General features: G+C 37.2%; 2 protein-coding genes across 2 annotated transcripts; both read left to right on the forward strand.

The window, feature by feature from the left end:
* Nucleotides 1–7,743: 7,743 nt before the first annotated feature.
* On the forward strand, nt 7,744–11,384 carry LOC108992999 (probable protein phosphatase 2C 23). The gene is made up of 4 exons (XM_018967753.2): nt 7,744–9,574; nt 9,696–9,809; nt 10,621–10,885; nt 10,994–11,384. Exons 1-4 carry the CDS (start codon nt 7,886–7,888, stop codon nt 11,107–11,109), a joined length of 2,184 nt encoding a protein of 727 aa, XP_018823298.1. The 5' UTR covers nt 7,744–7,885; the 3' UTR covers nt 11,110–11,384.
* An 8,018-nt stretch (nt 11,385–19,402) lies between these two features.
* LOC108992937 (epsin-3-like) lies at nt 19,403–21,254 on the forward strand. Its single transcript, XM_018967663.2, has 4 exons — nt 19,403–19,891; nt 20,035–20,157; nt 20,264–20,425; nt 20,508–21,254. Exons 1-4 carry the CDS (start codon nt 19,590–19,592, stop codon nt 21,091–21,093), a joined length of 1,173 nt encoding a protein of 390 aa, XP_018823208.1. The 5' UTR covers nt 19,403–19,589; the 3' UTR covers nt 21,094–21,254.
* The last annotated feature ends 296 nt before the right edge of the window (nt 21,255–21,550 follow it).

Here is a 21,550-nt window from a genome sequence, read left to right on the forward strand (position 1 = left end):
GGGGACGAGGTTCTGCTCAGCATTGTGGTGGACGGAATGGCAGAAATGGACGAGGCAGATACAACTACCCAAACAGAGGTGGTCGAAGTTTTTCACCTGCTACACAGTCCAATCTCCCAAACTCACAAAATTCCCAACGACCAACCTGTCAAGTATGTCAAAAAGCAGGTCATGTAGCCCTACAGTGCAGGCACCGCTTTGATCATAGCTATCAATTTAGTGCACCCACTTCCTTCTCTGCTAATTTCACCCAACCCAGCCCTCTCCCAGATCCAACTTGGTATCCAGACTCGGGAGCAACCCACCATATCACACACACCCTCAACAACCTGAATCTTGCCTCCGAGCCTTACTGTGGCAATGAACAGATTCTAGTAGGAGATGGTTCAGGACTCTGCATTCAGAACACGGGTGACTCTTCTTTATCTTCTTCTTCTTCTTCTTCTACTTCTTCTTCTTTCCTCCTTAAAAATCTACTTCATGTTCCAAAAATCACAAAGAATCTCATCTCTGTTTCAAAATTTTGCAAGGATAACTCATGCTTTTTCGAGTTTCATGATTCTTTCTTTTCTGTGAAGGACACATCGACGGGGACGATCCTCCTCACAGGACCAATCCGTAACGGCCTCTATACATTTCCTTCGGAGTCAGATTGTTCCTCCATCATCTTGTCTCCTTCTATCAACATAGGTGAAAAAGCATCTGTCGATCAGTGGCACCGTCAGTTGGGTCACCCTCATCACTCCACTCTATCACGTATTCTGCGCAACACTTGCTTCCAGTGTAATGAGTGCCCCTTAGCCAAAAATCATCAACAGCCGTTTATTTCTCATTCTGCCCATTCAAATAAACCATTACATTTGGTCTCTGCTGATGTTTGGGGCCCATCCCATTTTGTTTCTAGACAAGGTTACAAATACTATGTCTCTTTTGTGGATCAATACACTCTTTTTACTTGGTTCTATCCCTTAAAATTGAAACCTGATGTTCTTAATGTTTTCTCTATTTTTTTACCGTTTGTTGAGCGTCTTTTTAATACAAAACTCATCACTCTTCAAACAGATGGGGGTGGTGAATTTCAACCACTCACACAAATATGTCAAAAACTTGAAATTCACCATCGTTTTTCGTGCCCACATACTCACCAACAAAATGGGCTTGTGGAACGAAAGCACAGGCATATAGTCGAGACTGGGCTTGCTCTCTTGGCCCAAGCTTCTCTTCCATTTTTCTATTGGACTGATGCTTTTGATACGGCAGTTTATCTCATTAATCTCTTACCTTCCCCAACGATTAACAACAAAACACAATTCTTCAAAGTCTACAATCATGATCCTGATTATCATTTTTTAAAAGTATTTGGGTGTGAGTGCTTTCCCAACTTACGCCCTTACAATCAACACAAATTAAATCTTCGCTCCACACCATGTCTCTTTCTTGGGTATAGCTCAATTCACAAGGGGTACAAATGTTTAGACTTAAAGACCAATCGGCTATACTTCTCGCGAGACGTCATATTTCATGAAAACAAGTTTCCGTATTCAACTCTTTGGCCCTCCTCATCGTCTAACTCTCAACCTTTCTCTCCCTCTTATACCTGCTTACCCATTCTCAACCCACAACCCTCCATTTTAGGCCCAGGCCCAAACACCAACTCATCTTCTTCCCGACCATCAACTCAAAATCTCCAAATTTCCTCTTCTTCCCGATCCGAAATCCCCAGCTCATCTTCCCGTAACTCCACGGATCTCTCACTTCTCATACCACCCCGTTCACCCATCATCACACGAGCACAGACTCATTCCTCCCGACCTCGTGTTCGAATGGATGGAACTGTTCCATACCCAACTAGGCGCTGTCTTGCCACCACAGTAATTCCTGAAACACCAAATAGCTTTGCCGTAGCCTCCAAATACACCGAATGGCATGAAGCCATGAATCAGGAGTACAAAGCACTTCTCCAAAACAAGACCTGGACCCTTGTTCCCCCTAATCCCTCATTCAATGTTCTTGGTTGCAGATGGATTTATCGCACAAAATTACATGCGGATGGGTCCATTGAACGAAGGAAGGCACGGCTTGTAGCTAAAGGCTATCATCAACAACCTGGACTCGATTTTCACGAAACATTTAGTCCCGTGGTCAAGGCACCTACTATTCGGTTGATCCTTTCAATTGCTGTTGCTCGTGGATGGGCTTTGCGACAAATTGATATACAGAATGCATTTTTGCATAGAACTCTTACCGATCAGGTATATATGCATCAACCTCAAGGATTTATTGATTCTCAATATCCTAAATATGTTTGTAAATTGCAAAAAGCAATTTATGGTTTGACACAAGCTCCACGGGCATGGTTTGCCCAATTGAGTTCATGGTTACTTGATTATGGGTTTCGGGCATCTCAGGCTGATGCATCCCTCTTTGTACTTAGACAAGCTGATTTGTGCATATATGTTTTGGTTTACGTTGATGATTTTGTAATCACAGTGTCAAAGGCCTCTGCTATTGATTCTTTCATCTCTGACTTGAGCTTGGCATTCCCAGTTAAAGACTTAGGTGCTCTGTCCTACTTTCTTGGCCTAGAAATAACCTCTTTGCGTACTGGTTTATTACTCTCTCAGAGAAAATACATTAAGGATCTCCTCATTAGGAGTAAAATGTTACATGCCAAACCAGTTACCTCACCCATGGCCGTAAATCTCAAACTATCAAAGTTTGACTCACCTAGTTTTGATTATGCCACTTTGTTTAGAAGTATTGTTGGAGGGTTACAATACTTGTCCCTCACCAGGCCTGATATATCCTATGCGGTAAATAAAGTGTGTCAATTCATGCACACACCAAAAGTGCCACACTGGGTTGCAGTTAAACGCATATTGCGTTACTTGAAGGCAACAATAAATCAGGGTCTATTTTTCTCTTCTCAATCTTCCTTTAAATTACAAGCTTACTCAGATGTGGATTGGGCTGGATGCCCTGATGATAGAAAGTCTACGGGTGGTTTTTGTACTTTCTTGGGTAAACATCTCATTTCTTGGAGCTCCAAGAAACAAAGCACAGTTGCACGATCTAGTACTGAAGCTGAGTACAAATCTGTAGCATCAGCAGCTGCTGAACTCATCTGGCTTCAGACACTTATTTCTGAGCTTGGTTTACCCCTCAGTCAAGCTCCAACATTATGGTGTGACAACATTGGAGCCACTTACTTGGCTGCCAATCCTGTCTATCACTCAAGAACGAAGCACATGGATATTGATTTCCATTTTGTCAGAGACCGTGTTGCTGCAAAAATGTTGAACATCTCCTTCATCAGTTCTCAAGACCAACTTGCTGACATTTTTACTAAACCTTTGGTTGCTGCCAGATTTTCTAACTTAAAAACGAGTATCAATGTTGCCGACACACCCTTAGACTCGAGGGGGCGTATTAATATAGAAGATCTGGATACACCAACAACTACTACTGCAGAGGCACCGTAGGCATTGTATAGCATTGTAAAATCTGTTTTTTGTCTCAAGTTGTGTAACAGAATTTATTCCTTCTGTTTTCTGGAATATTGTACTGAACATCATGTATATATATACCCTTAACAGTATAATGGGAATGCACTGAGAATTCACAGAATATCTTATTCTATTAGTCTCGAGCACTTAATTATGAAGTTGATCATGTTATAAGATGAAACTAGAAGATCAACATATATATATATATATATATATATATATATATATGATAACATTAATTATTAATTTAAATCTTAAATCAAAGGATCGAGAGAGCATAATGATTTGACAACAACGTTCACGTTTAGATAAATATTAATAGCCTCTGATCTGAATATTATTGCCTCTCCACAAATACTAATTATAATCAACTTGGGTAGTTAAGTGATCATGCATACTCCTCCACTATATATATTTTTTTAAAGATGGCCAAAATTACTTAAAGTTCAACTTGTAATTATTGGTTCGATTTTTGGGTAAAATATCATAAAGATGTACGTTAAACTTGATCTTCTCCTAGGGTTTTGCTGAAATGGAAGCAAAATAATTACAGGCAAGCCAACAACGCCCAACGGTCCACCATGTAATAAAAGAAGAGCCACTAAAATGAACAGAACCCAAAAAAAATAAAAGAATGAGAGTACTACATGAACACCCACAATGGATGGATCAGGAAAAAGGTGAAACCACATTTTAAAAAAGAATTTTATTTTTTTTTACAGTTTATGAAATAATTAAATCGAAGTCAATATTCAAGGGTCCAAAGCAATATTAATTACCTTTTTTTTTCCCTTAAATTAAGTTGATGAGTCAATCCATTCGGCCATTATCTTAATTTCTTCTAGAGAAGTTTAAAAAATCAACCAACTTGTGCTTGAATGGATCATGAGTTTAGGTGTGCAAATCCTTGTTCAAGATACGGACCATTCAAGTTTCTTGGGTTTTATTGTATTATATCCCCATTACTGAAAAAATTAAAATAATATATATATATATATATATATATATATATATATATATATAGATAAGTCAATGCATCCGGCAACAATGTTTCTGAAGAAAATTATAGATGTTTTGGCCATTATTCAATTATATATTGAAGATTTTGTATACGATTTTGATATATGTACTGTTTATATATATATGTGCTCTAGCGTTTACTAATTAAAAAAAATATTAAACAATATAATTGTCAAAAATTACATAATCAAGTAAGAATCTACTACATATATATATAGCAATATAATTCCCAAATAGTACACTGGTCATTGAGTGAGGATTTACATGCATACGAGACCTACGCAATTGGACTAGGGTTGTGAAGTTAACACTTGCAATTGAAGACTTGTCATATAATAAGAATTTACTTAGTATTTCTATTTGCAAGATGATATGAAGAACATATTCCATATTGTTGATATGACAGAACTTAATTTCTAAGATATTTAATTTTTAAATTGTTTTACGAATCAAATTTTGTCTCGTCAACGGTACGAAACTATCATTTAATCATATTCGAGAAAGTACATAAGAATCTTCCGCGCAACAATGGATAAAGTGCTACATGACAACATGAAGTGTTTATCGACCCATACTTAAACCTCCTAGTGTATTTGTTAGGAAGAGGGTTGGGGGGAAAGAAGACTTGGTAAAAAGATGTACATGAAAAACTTGCAAGTTGCACATGATGATCAAGTTCTAAGAAATTTCATGAATTAAAAAGATGTACACAATGAAGTCAATAAGTGTGCAACTCATGATAATAATATTTTTGAGATTAATTTAATCAAAACACTGCAAGGTTGAGCAGCTGTTAAAAGAGGACAAAAGGATAGAAAAAAAAAAAGAAAAAGAGTGGGTGGGGGCAAGCAATGTGGGGATCGTGGAGATGGTGGCTTAGGAAGGCTTCTCCACTCACAACATGGAATGATGGTTGCTTTGAATTCTCAAATGAAATGGGCATATTATTATTATTATGAGAGAGTGGAAATTGAGCTTTCCTAACCCCTTTAATTTAATCCCAGCTTAGGTTCTTTGAGTCCCTCAGATAATATTAATATATTTTCTACAGCATATGGGGGGGATAGCTCCCATCCCTTTCTTTTTGGTAGTGTTGGGAAGTAATTATGTACCCTAGGATCCAATTTACCTCCATCTCATGATACTCCAAAGTGACTTCATTGCCACGTGGCAACAACCCATCTGCCACCCATTTCTTTTTTTATTTTGATTAAAGAAAAATAGAGTCTTGGTTGGTTTTAATGATGAGTTGAATTAAGATGAATTGAGTTTTTTATGAATAATAATGAGTTGAGATGATATAGTAAATTTTGTGGGGTTCACTTAATATGAGTTTAGATGTATTTAGATGTTAAGATGAATTTAGATATATTTATGGAAAGTTAAAAAATGTTACGAGTCTCTCGTGTAAAAATATATTGAGTTGAAAAAAGTTATAAATTCTATGAATAAATTTTTTTAAAATTGAGATAAATTTAATGGTTTGTCAGATTTGAGAGATAAATATTTTAATATTAAATTTAATTTAAAATTAAATTGAAGATGAAAAAATTCCAAACGGCGCCTGAAGTTGTCAAAGAAACAAAAAAAAGTCCATTCCAACGCGTTGGAGCTTTTGATATCCAACAAAGAAATTGAATGCAGCAAAATGTGTCATTTCAAACGGGATGGGATTAGCAATAAAGCAAGTTTAGATGTGAGAACTTGTCATGGGATGGATTGTGAGCATAGGAAACTAACTTATACACGCACGAATTATTGTAGCTGACTTTATTTAAAGCAAGAAAAAGAAAGTTCCAAGTAATATGCACACAAATTCAAAGACATCTTCCAAGCACATCGCTTTGAAAATAAAATCAATCTTCCTCTTTAAGTTAAGTTTAGATTGGGAGATCAACTTATCTTATTTTATTACTATTTATAAATTTTAATTCATAAATTTTATTATTATTTATAAATAATTTCAATTCATCTTATTTCATTTCTGAATTTAAATAGGGCGAAAAAAAAAATAGTAGCTCTAAATTCCTTCATTAAATTAGATCATCCAAATTCCAATTCAGGTCAAGAAAAATAAAATTAAATAGGTACACATGGTTTTAGATATTTTCTATCAACAATATTAAATATTACAAGATTTATATTAAATATTACAAGATTTATATTAAATCTTAATTTATATCATCATGTCTATCTCTCTCTCTTTTCTAATAGAGCCACTATAATTCCAATAAAAATATGTATATTTTTGAAACCATACCAACTCTACTGTGCTTCGATTGTTAAAAAAATATAATATTAAAAGTTTTTGAAAAATTCTATTTTTAAATCTATTTACAAATTTTATAAATAAAATTTTATTATTTAAATAATGTAAATGATGTGTTGTACTGATTTTATAATAAAATAACTTGATGGGTCTGTACCATCTAGAATTTTACCAAGAACACTAATAAATATTAAAAAATTAAAATATATAGTGTGCCTGGTAATTTCCAAATGTAATCCATTGAATTTCAGAAAGCAAAGGAACAAAGAAATGTCAACCTTCAAAATCTTAGCCAGCAAGTAAAAACTCTGAATCCTTCAACAGTGTTTAGGTAAATTTCAATTCAATATCATGAAACTGTCGCACAACCGTACTGAATTAGGAGTATTGAATAATTAGTAATCTGCAACCACCCCAACTTTTTTTTGTTTTTCCCACAAGGGGGAAGGGAATAATACTGCCACGTGTCGGTCACCAGTTGCTTCCATGATTCCTTTTCCGCCCGATCCAACGGCGATCGTGGCACGACTTTCCAGGTTATATTTATTGGGCTTCGCTCTTTGACTTTTTCGATCGCTACCAGAATTTATGACCCTCGACACTAATTCCACGCGCAAGAATCACACCCGCGCACGCAGATTCGTATCTAACTTTCTACGTGTGGGTCCCTCGCCACGTCTTACAAATCCCATCCATTAACAACGGAGCGTTTGAGCCACGCTCCTTCGTCAGTTGTAGGCTTAATAACTGATCTAAACTTAATCCCATGAGTTTACTTAAACCGTACCCCGTAGTCAACGCCCCACCCCCCAAACAAAACACAAACGTTTAAAATACAAAATAAATAAAAAAAGCAGAAAGAGTTCTTTTTTCTTTTCTTTCCTTTTTTTTTTTAAATTTTTTTATCCGAATTTTTCTTTTCAAAAGCCCCAAAGGTCAACGCTTCTCTCTTCAACCTCCTCTTCTTCTTCTTCTCACCTTCATCTTCTCTCTTTGGCTCTTTCTGAGTGAATCGGCCATGAGATAATAGTCATATAGAGGGTGTTAATCAGACGGAAAAAAAGTTCCATTTTTTCATTCTTTTTGGGAGATGGGCAACGGTTTGGGAAAGATCACTGTCTGCTTCACCGGCGGCGAAGAGGCTCGCCGGAGACCGGACATCCCGTTTTTATCATCGGAACCTCTTGACGAGGGTCTGGGCCATTCCTTCTGCTACGTAAGACCAGACCCGACACGACTCTCTTCATCCAAAGTCCACTCCGAAGAAACCACCACCTTCAAAACCATCTCCGGCGCTTCAGTGAGCGCCAACACGTGGACTCCTCTGTCCACGTCCATCGTAGACGTCTATTCCTACCATAGTGTTGATCGAGCCGCGGCGTTCGAGAGCTCCACCTCCTTTGCGTCGATTCCTCTCCAACCAATCCCGAGGAATCTGATGAATTCTGGTCCTATTTCAGGTAACCTGTACGGGATTCCAAGTTCGGGACCTCTGGAAAGAGGGTTCCTATCGGGCCCGATTGAGAGGAGCTTCATGTCAGGTCCGCTCGATCGCGGGCTGTACTCTGGTCCAATCGAAAAGGGTTTCTCTGATCAGTTCCCGAGGAGCTTCTCCCATGGGGGTTTCGCTTTTAGACCCAGATCGAGAAAAGGGAAACTGATTCGGGTCCTTCGGCGAGCAATATCAAAAGCCATGGCTCGAGGACAGCAAAACTCAATGGTCGCTCCCATCAAAGGCGGCGTGGTAAAAGAGCCTGATTGGATTGTTGGGCCGGAGAAGCATCACAATGAGAACTTGACAGTGAGCAGTGTGAATTTTAGCAGCGATGGCAGCTTAGAAGACGACGACTCCTTTGAAAGTCAGAATCTTCAGTGGGCTCAGGGAAAAGCAGGGGAAGATCGGGTCCACGTCGTCGTTTCGGAAGAGCGCGGCTGGTTATTCGTTGGGATTTACGATGGGTTCAACGGCCCCGACGCGCCCGATTACTTGCTGTCGAATTTGTACTCTGCCGTTCACAAGGAGGTCAAGGGTCTGTTGTGGGACGACGGGTTTGAATCAGCTACGAGCACAATTACTTCTGCCCGTGCCACTTCCTCCCCTGTTTTATCCCAAACTTCCAATTGTGAGTCGAACTCTTATTCGGAAATGGAAGATTCCGATGGGAATAGCTCGATGAGTCGGACAGCGGGTGATGCTTGTGTTCGCTGCGTAGTGGAGCAGCCAGAGAATTATCCGTGTGCAAGCGGGGATGATGGGAAGCGAAAGGGGGGGAAGAACACTTCTAAGAGCACAAAGAAGTGGGAGGAGAATCAGAGAAGGTGGCGGTGGAAGTGTGAATGGGACCGGGAGAGAGTGGAGCTCGACCGGAGATTAAAGGAACAGTTACTGAATAGTACTAATAAATCTGGGTCGGATGGTTCGAGAGCCATCAACCACGCGGACGTGTTGAAAGCGCTTTCGCAAGCTCTGAGGAGGACAGAGGATGCCTACTTGGAGATCGCGGACAAGATGGTTGTGGAAAATCCAGAGTTGGCGTTGATGGGTTCGTGTGTGCTGATAATGCTAATGAAGGGTGAGGATGTGTATGTGTTGAATGTGGGTGATAGTCGAGCTGTGTTGGCTCAGAAGGCCGAGCCCGATTATTGGCTTGGAAAGATTCGGGAGGACTTGGAGAGGATCAATGAAGAAACAACGCATGATCTGGAAGTGTCCGACGGAGATAGACCGAATCTGACCGCTTTTCAGCTTAGCGTGGATCATAGCACTAGCGTGGAAGAGGTACGAAGTTCTTTTTTTTAGTGTCGCTTTTAGATCAAGATTGTTTTAGCTGATTGAATGGTTTGAGTAGATTCTCTCTGCGTCTCGGTCTTTGATGGATCAATGTTGGTTTGCATTGCAGGAGGTTCAAAGAATAAAGAACGAACATCCAGATGATGCTAGTGCTGTGATGAATGATCGTGTGAAGGGTTCATTGAAGGTCACTCGGGCTTTTGGCGCTGGTTTTCTCAAGCAGGTACCTTAAAATTCTTAGCATCCTAGCTTCAGCTATCTTTCATAATTGGAATTTAATAATGGATAGTTCTTTGGGCTTCCTTTATCAGTGTTTGACAAAAGTAAATTCTGAGGACATGGCTTTGTGGAACTCATACTTAATCCCCTCTGCAAACTGTAGAGCTTGATAAATTGTTGAAAACATTTTCATACTTAACTTTGCGATGTAGGCCGGTTTTAACAGCTATTCATCTACAACATATATAAACATAGCAAAAGGACTCATAGTGGCAGTGGTGTACATTTCGAGTAGCAATGATAACTTCTCCTCCTAGTATATTTCATTTTCATTAGCTTAATAGAGCACTTAATCTATCCAAAGAGATGCAACGACTGCTGCTGCTGCTGGCATAAGCTATAGTGACGTGCGTGCTTCTCTCTATTGCTTGACAGAAACATTGGAAACAAATCACCTGTTTTGTCTGAAAATTTTTAAATGAGAGAAGATTAACCACATAGTTCAATGTGCTTGTCACTCATCAGCCAATTGAAGAACTTCTAGTCTCTTCTTTGTTAATCTGAAACACTAGTTTCTGTCATAACCTTTAGTCAGGCAATATGCATTCCTTTCTGCCCACCACACAGATCAGGTTTATGAGCATGTGTCTGATAGGAACATTATGTATTCTTAGCAGAAATCTGTCAAAATAGATGGACAGTGCTGTTTTTATGTTTGCTTTTTCTCGTGCAGAAATCTATCTACATAAATTTCTTGTACTATTGAGAAGTTGTTCTGCCGTTTCTTACACTTGATTTGTCTTGGCTCTCTGCAGCCTAAATGGAACAATGCACTTTTGGAGATGTTCAGAATAGACTACGTGGGGACTTCCCCATACATAAACTGTGTCCCATCTCTATACCACCATAGATTAGGCCCAAAAGACAGGTTTTTGATATTATCCTCGGATGGGCTCTATCAATACTTCACGAACAAAGAAGCTGTTTCGGAAGTTGAACTTTTTATCTCATTGCAACCTGAAGGAGACCCGGCACAACATCTGGTTGAGGAAGTGCTGTTTCGTGCTGCAAAGAAAGCTGGTATATATATTTTGTATTTCAGCATGTAATAGACTTGTCATGACAGAGAAGCATTCTCTTCTACTTTTGAAATCTAAACTTAGTGAATTTTGGTTTGGTAAATTACAGGTATGGACTTCCACGAATTACTCGAAATACCACAAGGGGATCGGCGGCGCTACCATGATGATGTTTCCATAATTGTTATTTCTTTAGAGGGAAGGATTTGGAGGTCATGTGTATAAATAGAGAAAACAACAGATAGAAGATATAGAGACATCTGGTTACAAAGTCAGCATCAACCCCCTATTTTTGCTGTTTTTCTTCCTGGTCACCTCTGCAAAATTAACAATTTAAGGTCTCGGAGTGCCTCAAGGATCTTAGTTGGCAATCTACTGGGTGATGGAGAGGGGTGTAAAGGTGTAATAGCTGGTTTATGTTGATTATAAACTGTCATAGAGAAATTGTAATATTCTAATAAATGGCATTCCTTTTGGAAAAAGGGTTTTGTTCGGAATCATCACAACCATCTCTTTCTTTCTGCAATTCTTTTATCACAACTGTAAGAGGTTGCCAACACTTTGTCATCTCAGCATCAACACTTGTTTCCCAATATTTAGCCATATGAGAGAATACTAGGTTTTAGTATTTGGGTTCGAGGATGCATTGGTTGCACAAAAGTCAGAAGTACTCTCCAATCCCATCACCATATTCCATGAGCAATACCTATTATTCATTTACTCATTTTTAACATCCTTTCTCTAATTTAATCAAGATGCCCCATATTGGGTCCTCCTCCCAGAGATGCTCCTGTCCATTGATCTGGCGCATTACCTACAAGCATATACCTCTACATTCCCTTTGGTGCCTTTTGAATAACATTGTAATCTTGTTTTCAACAATCCTCCATGTAAAAGATAGCGATAAATATTTCTAATTGCCATTTTGAAGTAGAAGAAAGAATATCGTGCAAGGTAAAAATAGTGCACAATTCCTTCTTTCCTCGAATGTTTTTATTTTGAGAGAAAGTTACTATTTGTATCCTATACTATTATTCATTTTAAAATTTTGCTACGAATAAGTCCGATGTGTTTTTTTAGAGAAATGATACTTGTAGTTGTGAGTGTGCAAGCGTCGCGTAATTATTTTGAAAAAAGTTAATAAATACGGGACTTGTTGAGTACTGTGGAGTCTGGTCCACACCGCTCGAGTGGAGACAAGTTAGAGAGTTCGCTCAAGGCAACTAAATAGTGAGCTTAAGTAGATGCAATTCAGACAGTTCGCTCTATGAACCGCTCAAGCAGAGGTAAGTCAGAGAGTTTGCTCAAAGAGCCGCTCGACACATGGCTCGATCAATTGTGGGAAACAGGTTTGCTTAATGCGGGCTCGACACGCCACTCAAGGAGCCCGCATCGAGCAAACATTACACGAATTTTAAGATTTTTCTACCATTTGACTATATATATGTTATTTTACAACATATGGCCGTAGAGTGTGAACAGTAGTTGCCCTCACTATTGTATTGTGATTCTTTAAGAAATAAAAATTATCTGCAGCTCCCGTGGATGTAGGCAATTTGCCGAACTACGTAAATCTTTGTGTCATGTGTGATTGCTTGTCTCTTTCGTATTTACTTTGACTTTATTATCATCATTTTTCACAACAATTGTTATCAAGAGCCAATGTTCGGGCATGAGGAAAAACAATGGCTAGAGAAGAAGTGAATGTATCGAGGATCGAGAAGTTTGATGACACGGATTATGGATAGTGGAGGATGCAGATAGATGAATATCTCTATAGGAAGAGACTCCATCTTCCATTGTTGGGGAAGAAGCTGGACAACATGGCAGTAGCTGATTGGAACTTGTTGAATCAATAGGGTCTGGAGGTTATTCGGTTAACCCTATCGAGATCCGTTGCACACAACGTCATCAAGGAGAAGACGACTACGGATCTCATAGCGGCTTTGTCAGGTATGTATGAAAAGCCGTCAACAAATAATAATGTACACTTGATGAAAAAGTTATTCAATTTGAATATGGTAGATGGTACATCTGTTACACAACATATGAATGATTTTAATACTATCACAAATCAATTGTCGTCTTTTGAAATTGAAATTGATGATGAGATACGTGCATTGATATTTTTGGCCTCACTGTCATATAGTTGAAAAGCCATGAGAATGGCTGTCAGTAATTCTGCCGGTAAATCAAAATTGAAATATGATGATATTCATGATTTAATTTTGGTTGAAGAGGTGCGCAGGGGGATTCAGGCGAGACCTCAGGTTCGGTTCAGTACTGAATGTTGATTCTTGGGGGAGATCACAAGACATGAACTCAAACAAAGACAGATTAAAATCAAAGAACAGGGACAAGTGTAAGTCAAGGCCTGCTCAGCGGGCAACTTGCTGGAATTATAGAAAAGCTGGTCATATAAAGAAGAACTGTAGAAATCCTAATAAGACCGAAAATGATAGTACTAATGTGGTAATTGAAAAAGTACATGATGCACTATTGTTTGCAATTAATAGTCTAGTTGATGACTGGATACTAGATTCAGCGGCTTCTTTCTCCTTCTATACATCTTCCCATCGGGAGATAATGCAGAACTATGTTGCAAGTGATTTTGGGACGGTGTACCTGGCTGATGGAGAGGCTTTGAACATAGTGGGGACGTGAGACATTGACATTGCACTCCCTAACAAGAACAAATAGACCTTGCAAAAGGTCGTGCACATTTCTGAGTTGAAGAAGAATCTCATTTCTGTTGGGTAGCTCGATGATTGTAGCCATTTAGTGGTGTTCTCAGATAGCACCTGGAAGGTCATTAAAGGGGTATTGGTACTGGCTCGGAGTAAGAAAACTGGTACACTTTATATGACTATTGATTTGAATAATACTATTACTACTACCATTGCAGAGAACACAACAGATTTGTAGCATTGCAGGCTTGGCCATATGAATCAGAAGAGAATGAAAGAACTTCTGTCCAGAGGCAAGCTACCAGAATTGAAGTCAGTTGATCTCAGTATGTGTGAGAGTTGCATTATAGGGAAACAAAAGAAGGTCAGTTTCTTGAAAAGTGGCAGAACACTGAAGACAGAAAAATTGGATCTTCTACACACAGACGTGTGGGGACCTTCTCCAGTGGCATCCCTTAGAGGTTCTCATTACTATGTCACGTTCATTGATGACCACAACAAGAAGGTATGAGTTTATTTTTGGAAGTATAAATCTGACGTATTTAATGTGTTCAAAATTTAGAAGGTCATGGTTGAGACAGAAACATACTTGAAACTGAAATGTATGAGGTCTAATAATGGTGGTGAGTATATTGATGGTGGGTTCAATAAGTACTATGTAGCTCTGGGTATCAGAATGGAGAAGACCATTCCTGGGACACCACAGCAAAATAGAGTTGTTGAACGTATGAACAGAACTATAAATGAGCATGCTAAAAGCATGAGGTTGCACGTGACTAGCTAGGTTTCAGGGCAGATGCAGTTCTTGTTGATTCTGATGCTTGTAGTAAACTTGAGGCTAAGTCAAAGAAATGTTATTTCATTGGCTATAGAGATTAGACATTTGGCTATCGTTTTTTGGGATGATCAGGGTCAGAAGATTATAAGAAGCAAAAATGTGATTTTCAATGAAAAGATTGTGTACAAGGACAAGTCCAGTACAATTACTGAAGTAACTCCTCAAGAGTCCGAGTTCGTGAGATTGGATGACCTACCAGAGGCCATAGTGCAGTACAGAGATGTGAGTGACGGGGACAATGGGTCCGATGAACCCATTCCTATTATTTCGCAGTCAAATCCAAAGTTGTCCATTCCTCAGCTGCAGTTCATAGGTCAGTTAGGATTATTCGTCCTCCGTAACGTTTCTCACCTACTTTGAATTATATTATGTTGATAGATGGTGGAGAACTGCAAAGTTACGAATAAACCTTGCAAGATAAAAATTCTAGCAAGTGGGAACTGACCATGAAGGATGAGATGGATTCCTTATTAGGGAGGTAGACTTGGGAGTTGATAGAACTTCCATCAGGAAAGAAGACATTACACAACAAGTAGGTATATCGGGTGAAGACTGAGCATGATGGCAGTAAGAGGTACAAGGTCATGCTTGTTGTAAAAGGCTTTGAGCAGAAGCATGGTATTAAATACTCTGAGATTTTTTCTCCTGTGGTGAAGATCATAACCATCAGGTTAGTATTGTCTATGGTTGCTACTAAAGATTTATTTCTTGAGCAGTTAGTTGTGAAGACAGCTTTTTTTCATGGAGACCTTGAAGAAGACATCTACATGCACCAACCTGATGGGTTTGTAGTACAGGGAAAGGAAGGTTCAGTTTGCAAACTAAAGAAGAGCTTGTATGGCCTGAAGCAAGCTCATAGACAGTGGTATAAGAAATTTGACAACTTTATGTGCAGTGCATGGTACATCAAATGTTAGGCATATCAATGTTGCTATGTCAGGCACTTTGACAATTCTTACATTATTCTGTTGTTGTATGTGGATGACATGCTTATTGCAGGGACTAGTATTGATGAGATTAATAATATGAAGAAGCAGATGTCAGAGCACTTTGCAATGAAGGATTTGAGAGCTGCAAAGCAAATCCTTGGCATGAGAATTGTCAGAGACAGAGTCAGAGGCATGTTGAGATCCTCGTAGGCTGAGTATGTGAAAAAGGTACTCAGTAGGTTCAATATGGACAAGGCCAAACCAGTTGGCACACCTTTGGGCAGTCACTTCAGACTCAGCAATGATCAGTCACCTAAGTCATAGGAGGAATAATATTACATGAGTAAAGTTCCTTCTGCCTCAGCTATTGGTTCACTTATTTATGCTATGATTTGGACTAGACCAGATATTGCCTATATAGTGGGAGTTGTGAGTAGATACATGAGTAATCCAGGAAAACAACATTAGGAATGAGCGAAGTTGATTCTGAGTTATCTAAAAGGCTCCTCAGAAAAGTGCTTGTGTTTCTCAGGAGAGAGCTTAGAGGTGTAGGGCTATGTTGATGTTGATTTAGTTGGAGATACTGACAGCAGAAAGAGTACCACAATGTTTGTTTACACACTGGGTGGTACTGCAGTTTTGTGGGATTCTAATCTATAGAAAATAGTCTCTTTGTCTACTATAGAATGAGAATCTGAGTACATTGCAGTATCAGAAGCTGCAAAGGAAATGATTTGGCTACAGGGCTTTTTGGAGGAATTGGGTATAAAGAATCAGAATGACACTCTCTATTGCGATAGTCAAAGTACCATATTCATTGCCAAGAATATAGTGTTTTATTTCAGAACTAAGCACATTTAGATCATGTATCACTTTATACGATTATTGTTAGATGACAGACAGTTGTTTCTTAAGAAAATTTGTGGAAGTAAGAACCCTGCTGATATGTTGACAAATGGTGTTACACTTGAGAAATTAAAATTGCTTGAGAAACTGAAGTTGCTCACAACTTCAGTTGATCTTCAGCATGAAGACAGGGGCAGTGAGTTGTAGAGATGGAGGATATCATGTTTGAGACAAAGGGCAATGCAGTAGGTGTATTAGTCTCCAAGTAGGAGAATTGTTGAGTATTGTGGAGTCTGGTACACATCGCTCGAGCGGAGTCTCTAGCCGCTTGACTCGAGAAAAGTTAGAGAGTTCGTTTAAGGCAACTCAATAGTGAGCTTGAGCAGAAGTAAATCACACTTTTTTAAAAAAATTACTCTATGCTTACATACTTCACATTACTAAAACCCACCCAAATCTATTTGAGTTATATAGACTCGCAGCATTTTTGAAGCTTCCCACAATCAAAAAATAGAACTTGGGGAAAAATCAAAATCCCACCAAGCAATTGATGCATATTTACGACGTTGAGAAACAAGAGCCCTGTGGGCAGGTGCAGACCCAGTTGGAGTTGGGGGGTCCCAATTATAATGAATCCACTTAACTGCCATCTGCTTGGAATGGGATAGTAAATGTGATGCAGTTGGGAGATGTCCGTGTCAGATATGGCCATAGTTACGGCTAATCAAATTAAAACCTTTCTTTTGGTCAATAAATTTCCTGACTAAGATTTTACCCATTCTCTGCTCCATCCAACCCTCCCTTCCCTATAAACCTTTCCTTCCTTCCTTCATTCATAGGTAACCTTGGCTACACGACATTTGATTCCCAATTCAAACGTGTGTAGCTTTAAATGTCTTAACTACGAGAAATGGACACGCGAAATGAGTTTTATTTATTTATTTATTTATTTTTTTATGATATCAATAAATGTTGAAAGACTCACTTTATATTTCTATTTCTCAATCGAAATAAAAAGAAAAAAAAAATCTTGATTCTTCTAATGATTAAGAAAGTAAATATATGAATATGTAGAAAGTTTGTATTTTTATTCTCAATAATGATCTGGTGAATTAGTTTATTTTTATTTTTAAATTGGTATTTAGAGTATATCATCTACGTTACTTAAATATTAAAATTTAATTTATAAAATTAAAATTTAAAAAATTATTTTTTAAATCAAATTATATGGTATAAATATTTAATTAACGTATACTCCGATTGTAAGTAGCTAAACTCCGAAGAGGTAGGTGGGGGGTGCTTTATTATTGGGTTGGGCCAATATTCAAGAAAGATATATGTGCCAGTGGCTACAAAAAATAAAGGGCTCTACTTTGTCCAAAATCTAAACTAGAGTGGCATTGCATGGGCTGGGCTTTAGTGACATCGAGTTTGGGCTTGCCCAGGGTGCCTTGCGTGAACTAGTGTCACTTTACCTCAGCCGCATCTCATACCTATTTGCCCGGCCAGCCTTTTTTTTATTTTTTTATTTTTTATTTTTCATTCAAACTTTTTCTCTTTTTTTTTTTCAATAATATAAATTAAGTGATTTTATTTTCAATTTCTTAAATAAGAAAAATAATTTTCCATGTGGCAGCCTTTGAGACTGCCGTGTGCTTTCCATTAATTAAGGTGGATGGAATTTTTAAACGGATCGAGTAACTTGATCCGAAACTTATCATAACATGAAAGTGTTTTTATTACGAAATTCTACTCATCATTTTCATGATATTATATAATTTTTTAATTTTTTGATTTTTTTCCTTTACTAAATATGTGATGTATTGATAATGAATAAAAAAACTTAATTAGTTTAATAGAAATAAAATTAAAATTAAAATTAAAATAAATATAGTGTATAATGTGTGAGACGATAAATAACAAAATAAAATTAACCTAACCAAAACATCGGATTACTAAATAAATTTCCTTAAATCAACGTATGAGTGAGGCTCAAATGACCAGTAGAATATCATTACCATGGGGTTTTGTTGATTACTTAGATAAATGAAATATCCATTAATTTTAAGTTAAACCTAACGCATGGAATGGAGAGTCGATCGATTTGTATTTCAACTAGTATACGGTTATACAAAAGTTTTATGTGCAGTTATTTTTGTATATTCATTGTACACTTTACTAATGTTATTGGCTATGCCATTTTTTTAATATAAAATAACTGTTTCGATCAATCACATTAGTGAAGTGCATAAAAAGTATATAAAAGTGATTATATGTAACAAAATTTATAACTATATATGTTCTTCTTTTATAGGATAAGATAGCCAATTCTAAGTTCTACATGGATGTTTTCTTTTTTAGAAATGATATTTATAATTGTGGAGTGTACAAACATCGTGCAATCTCTTTTAAAAAATGAAATAAATACGGGATTCACATAAAAAAAAATAATTTTTTAAATCTTATTTTTTTAAAATGATTGTATGTTTGGTTTTTCAACTCATTTCAACTCATTATTAAAATTTTTTCAAATTCTAATACAAAATATAATAAACAATTCAATTTTTTCAAATTCTAAAATAATAATAATATTAAAAAATAATATTTTATCATCTTAACTCAACTCAATTTAACTTCCAAACACATTCAATGTAGTATTCATTTTTTTATGGAAAAATCTAATTATAAGCGATTCTACGCACTAATACGCGCACCCATTAAATATGATTGGTCAGAAAGTAAATTTTATTAAAAACAATATTTATTTGAATTTATAATATCAAAACAACAACATTAATACATAAATTAATATACAAACTTACTTATACATAATAAAACTCTTCTTTTATATATTTTCACCCCGATTAATGGGTAGAGTTCTTGCGGACTTAGAGCTCGTTTGTTTTCAGAGATGAGATAAGATGAGATGAGATAAGTTGAGATTAAAGTTAAAAAGTTGAATAAAATATTGTTAGAATATATTTTTTAATATTATTGTTATTTTGAGATTTGAAAAAGTTGAATTGTTTATTTTATTTTATGTGAAAATTTAAAAAAATTGTAATAATGAAGTGAGATATTTTTAAAAAACAAACAATACCTTAATGCATATCGAGAAGACAATAGTTGTGGATAATATTTTATATTTACCTGATATACCATTTCAAATTCAAACCGTAACCCGCTGTCCAGTGCTGTAGAGATGTTGACTTTACATCCTTTCTTTTTTCTTTTCAAATACATTTTCTCGATTCAAAGGCAAAAGGGACTAATAATTAGATCTTCACACATCACTTCAAGTTGAATTTTCAAAGATGTGATCCACCACAGAATTGCTTTCATCATTCAAACTTCTTTCTCTCTTCTGAATTCTTCGCCTGATTTAAGACTATCAATGAGAAGTACATGTTCTTATTTGTTTCGTCTGCATTAGGTATTACATCTGCAGACGCCCTACATTGCTTGATAGAAAGATTAGTCGTGCCGTCTCGTTTTGGTGAACTCTATTCTAGTTTAGAAGCAAACCTAGGAACTGTTTTCCCCCACATATTTTTCGTCTTAAACATGAATGTTTTGAGCAAAAACAGTGGCAGCAACATGGACGCCACCCCATCTTTCCATGACTTGAAAAGACAAGCTTCTTTCTTCTTCAGAGAGAAAATCAAGACTGCTAGATTAGTTCTCACAGATGCCACACCTGCACAACTGTAAGTTGTTTAGCTCAGTTTATGTTTATGGTTTAGTTTTTCTTGTTTTGGCTAGTTGTTGGTCTGTTTGTGGTGTTGGAATTAGCTATTATTTGGGTTTCTGATATGGGTATCTTTCGGATGATGCTTTTTAATACTTGCAGAATGACAGAAGAAGCTACAAGTGGAAACACATGGACTCCAGACACGCCTACCCTGCGTTCCATTTCAAGGGCTGCTTTTGAAATAGATGATTATACGAGAATTGTGGAAATCCTGCACAAAAGGTTCAGGGTGTTTTTGGTTTTGTTTATGTCTTTCTTTTCCTTCTATTTTGCCAATTTGATATTGAAGAATGTTGATGTATTGGTGATGTTTATATTTGCGCGTCAGATTCTTGAAATTTGAAAGAAAGAACTGGAGGGTCTCTTACAATTCCCTGATTGTACTTGAGCGCTTGTTGACCCATGGACCAGAGAGTGTAGCAGGAGAATTTCAAAGTGATAAAGATGCTATTGGTGAAATGAAAAGCTTTCACTATATTGATGAGAAAGGGTCTGTAATTGTAACCTTTTTCAAGTTTATTGCGTGGTTTTATGTTATGTAGTTGTGACAAGATCCTCATATTCACACGCAGATTTGATTGGGGGCTTGCTGTTAGAAAGAAATCAGAAAGAATACTGAAGCTGCTTGAGAAAGGCCCTCTTCTCAAAGAAGAGAGAGACAGAGCTCGGAATGTAACAAGAGGGATTCAAGGTTTTGGGAGCTTCCAGCAGTCATCTCCAGCAAAAGGCATGCTAACTGAATCATCATCAGTAACAACATTTGGGAGGTCTAATTCTCAGTTCAACAGTCAAGAAAATCAGGAAAACCAGTTTTCAATCTCAAACAAAGGGTTGACCAAAGAAGTTAAAAAATCACATCAAAGCCATGAGGTTATAATGTTCCAGTCTGGAAATAAAGTGGTGAATGAGAGATCTTGGGACAGTTTGTGCAATTGCCAGGTGAATGCGAAAGCCGAAACTCTGACGAGTTACAAAGAAAACCTGGCTCCTAAAAAGGAAGAGTTGCACAGATGGAACTTCACAGGAGAGTCTAACCCACTTCTGGATGGTAAGAAAAATGAACCCAGAATTGAGATGCCCATGGAAGAGGATCATCCCTTTACTGGCACCGAGAATCAAACCACTGCCTCTCTGCTTATGCAGATTCCACAGAAATAGAGTATATTAGGATCCATAATCAATCAACTAGCTGAGTTTTGATTTTTCCTGTTTATGCTTATTCAGAATCCAAGAGATAAATTGTCATTAAGCTTCTTATTAGAAACTCTTATCAAGATTGGTTTGATCAGAGAAATTTATGACTTTCATTCTCTTTCAAATGATGCGATTCATGGTACTACACCCGAGTTCATGTAGATATGAACCAGAAAAAGAAAAAAAGAAAAAAAAAATTATGATTGGTCAAAATGGAACATCACCCATAAAATTCTTTTTTAAAAATAAATTTAAAAATATTTAAAAAATACTTGAAAAAAAGCAACAAAAAAAAAGTGCAAACCTTTTTCGGTCGACGTAGCAGCGTCTGATAAAATTGGCAAACCTGTTTTAATTGCATTTATGAACTAAGCAATGGCCTAGCTAGTTTCTAGTTCTAATTTCTCCAGTTCAACACGAT

Source organism: Juglans regia, chromosome 14 (genome assembly GCF_001411555.2).
Source record: "Juglans regia cultivar Chandler chromosome 14, Walnut 2.0, whole genome shotgun sequence".
Lineage (NCBI taxonomy): Eukaryota > Viridiplantae > Streptophyta > Magnoliopsida > Fagales > Juglandaceae > Juglans > Juglans regia.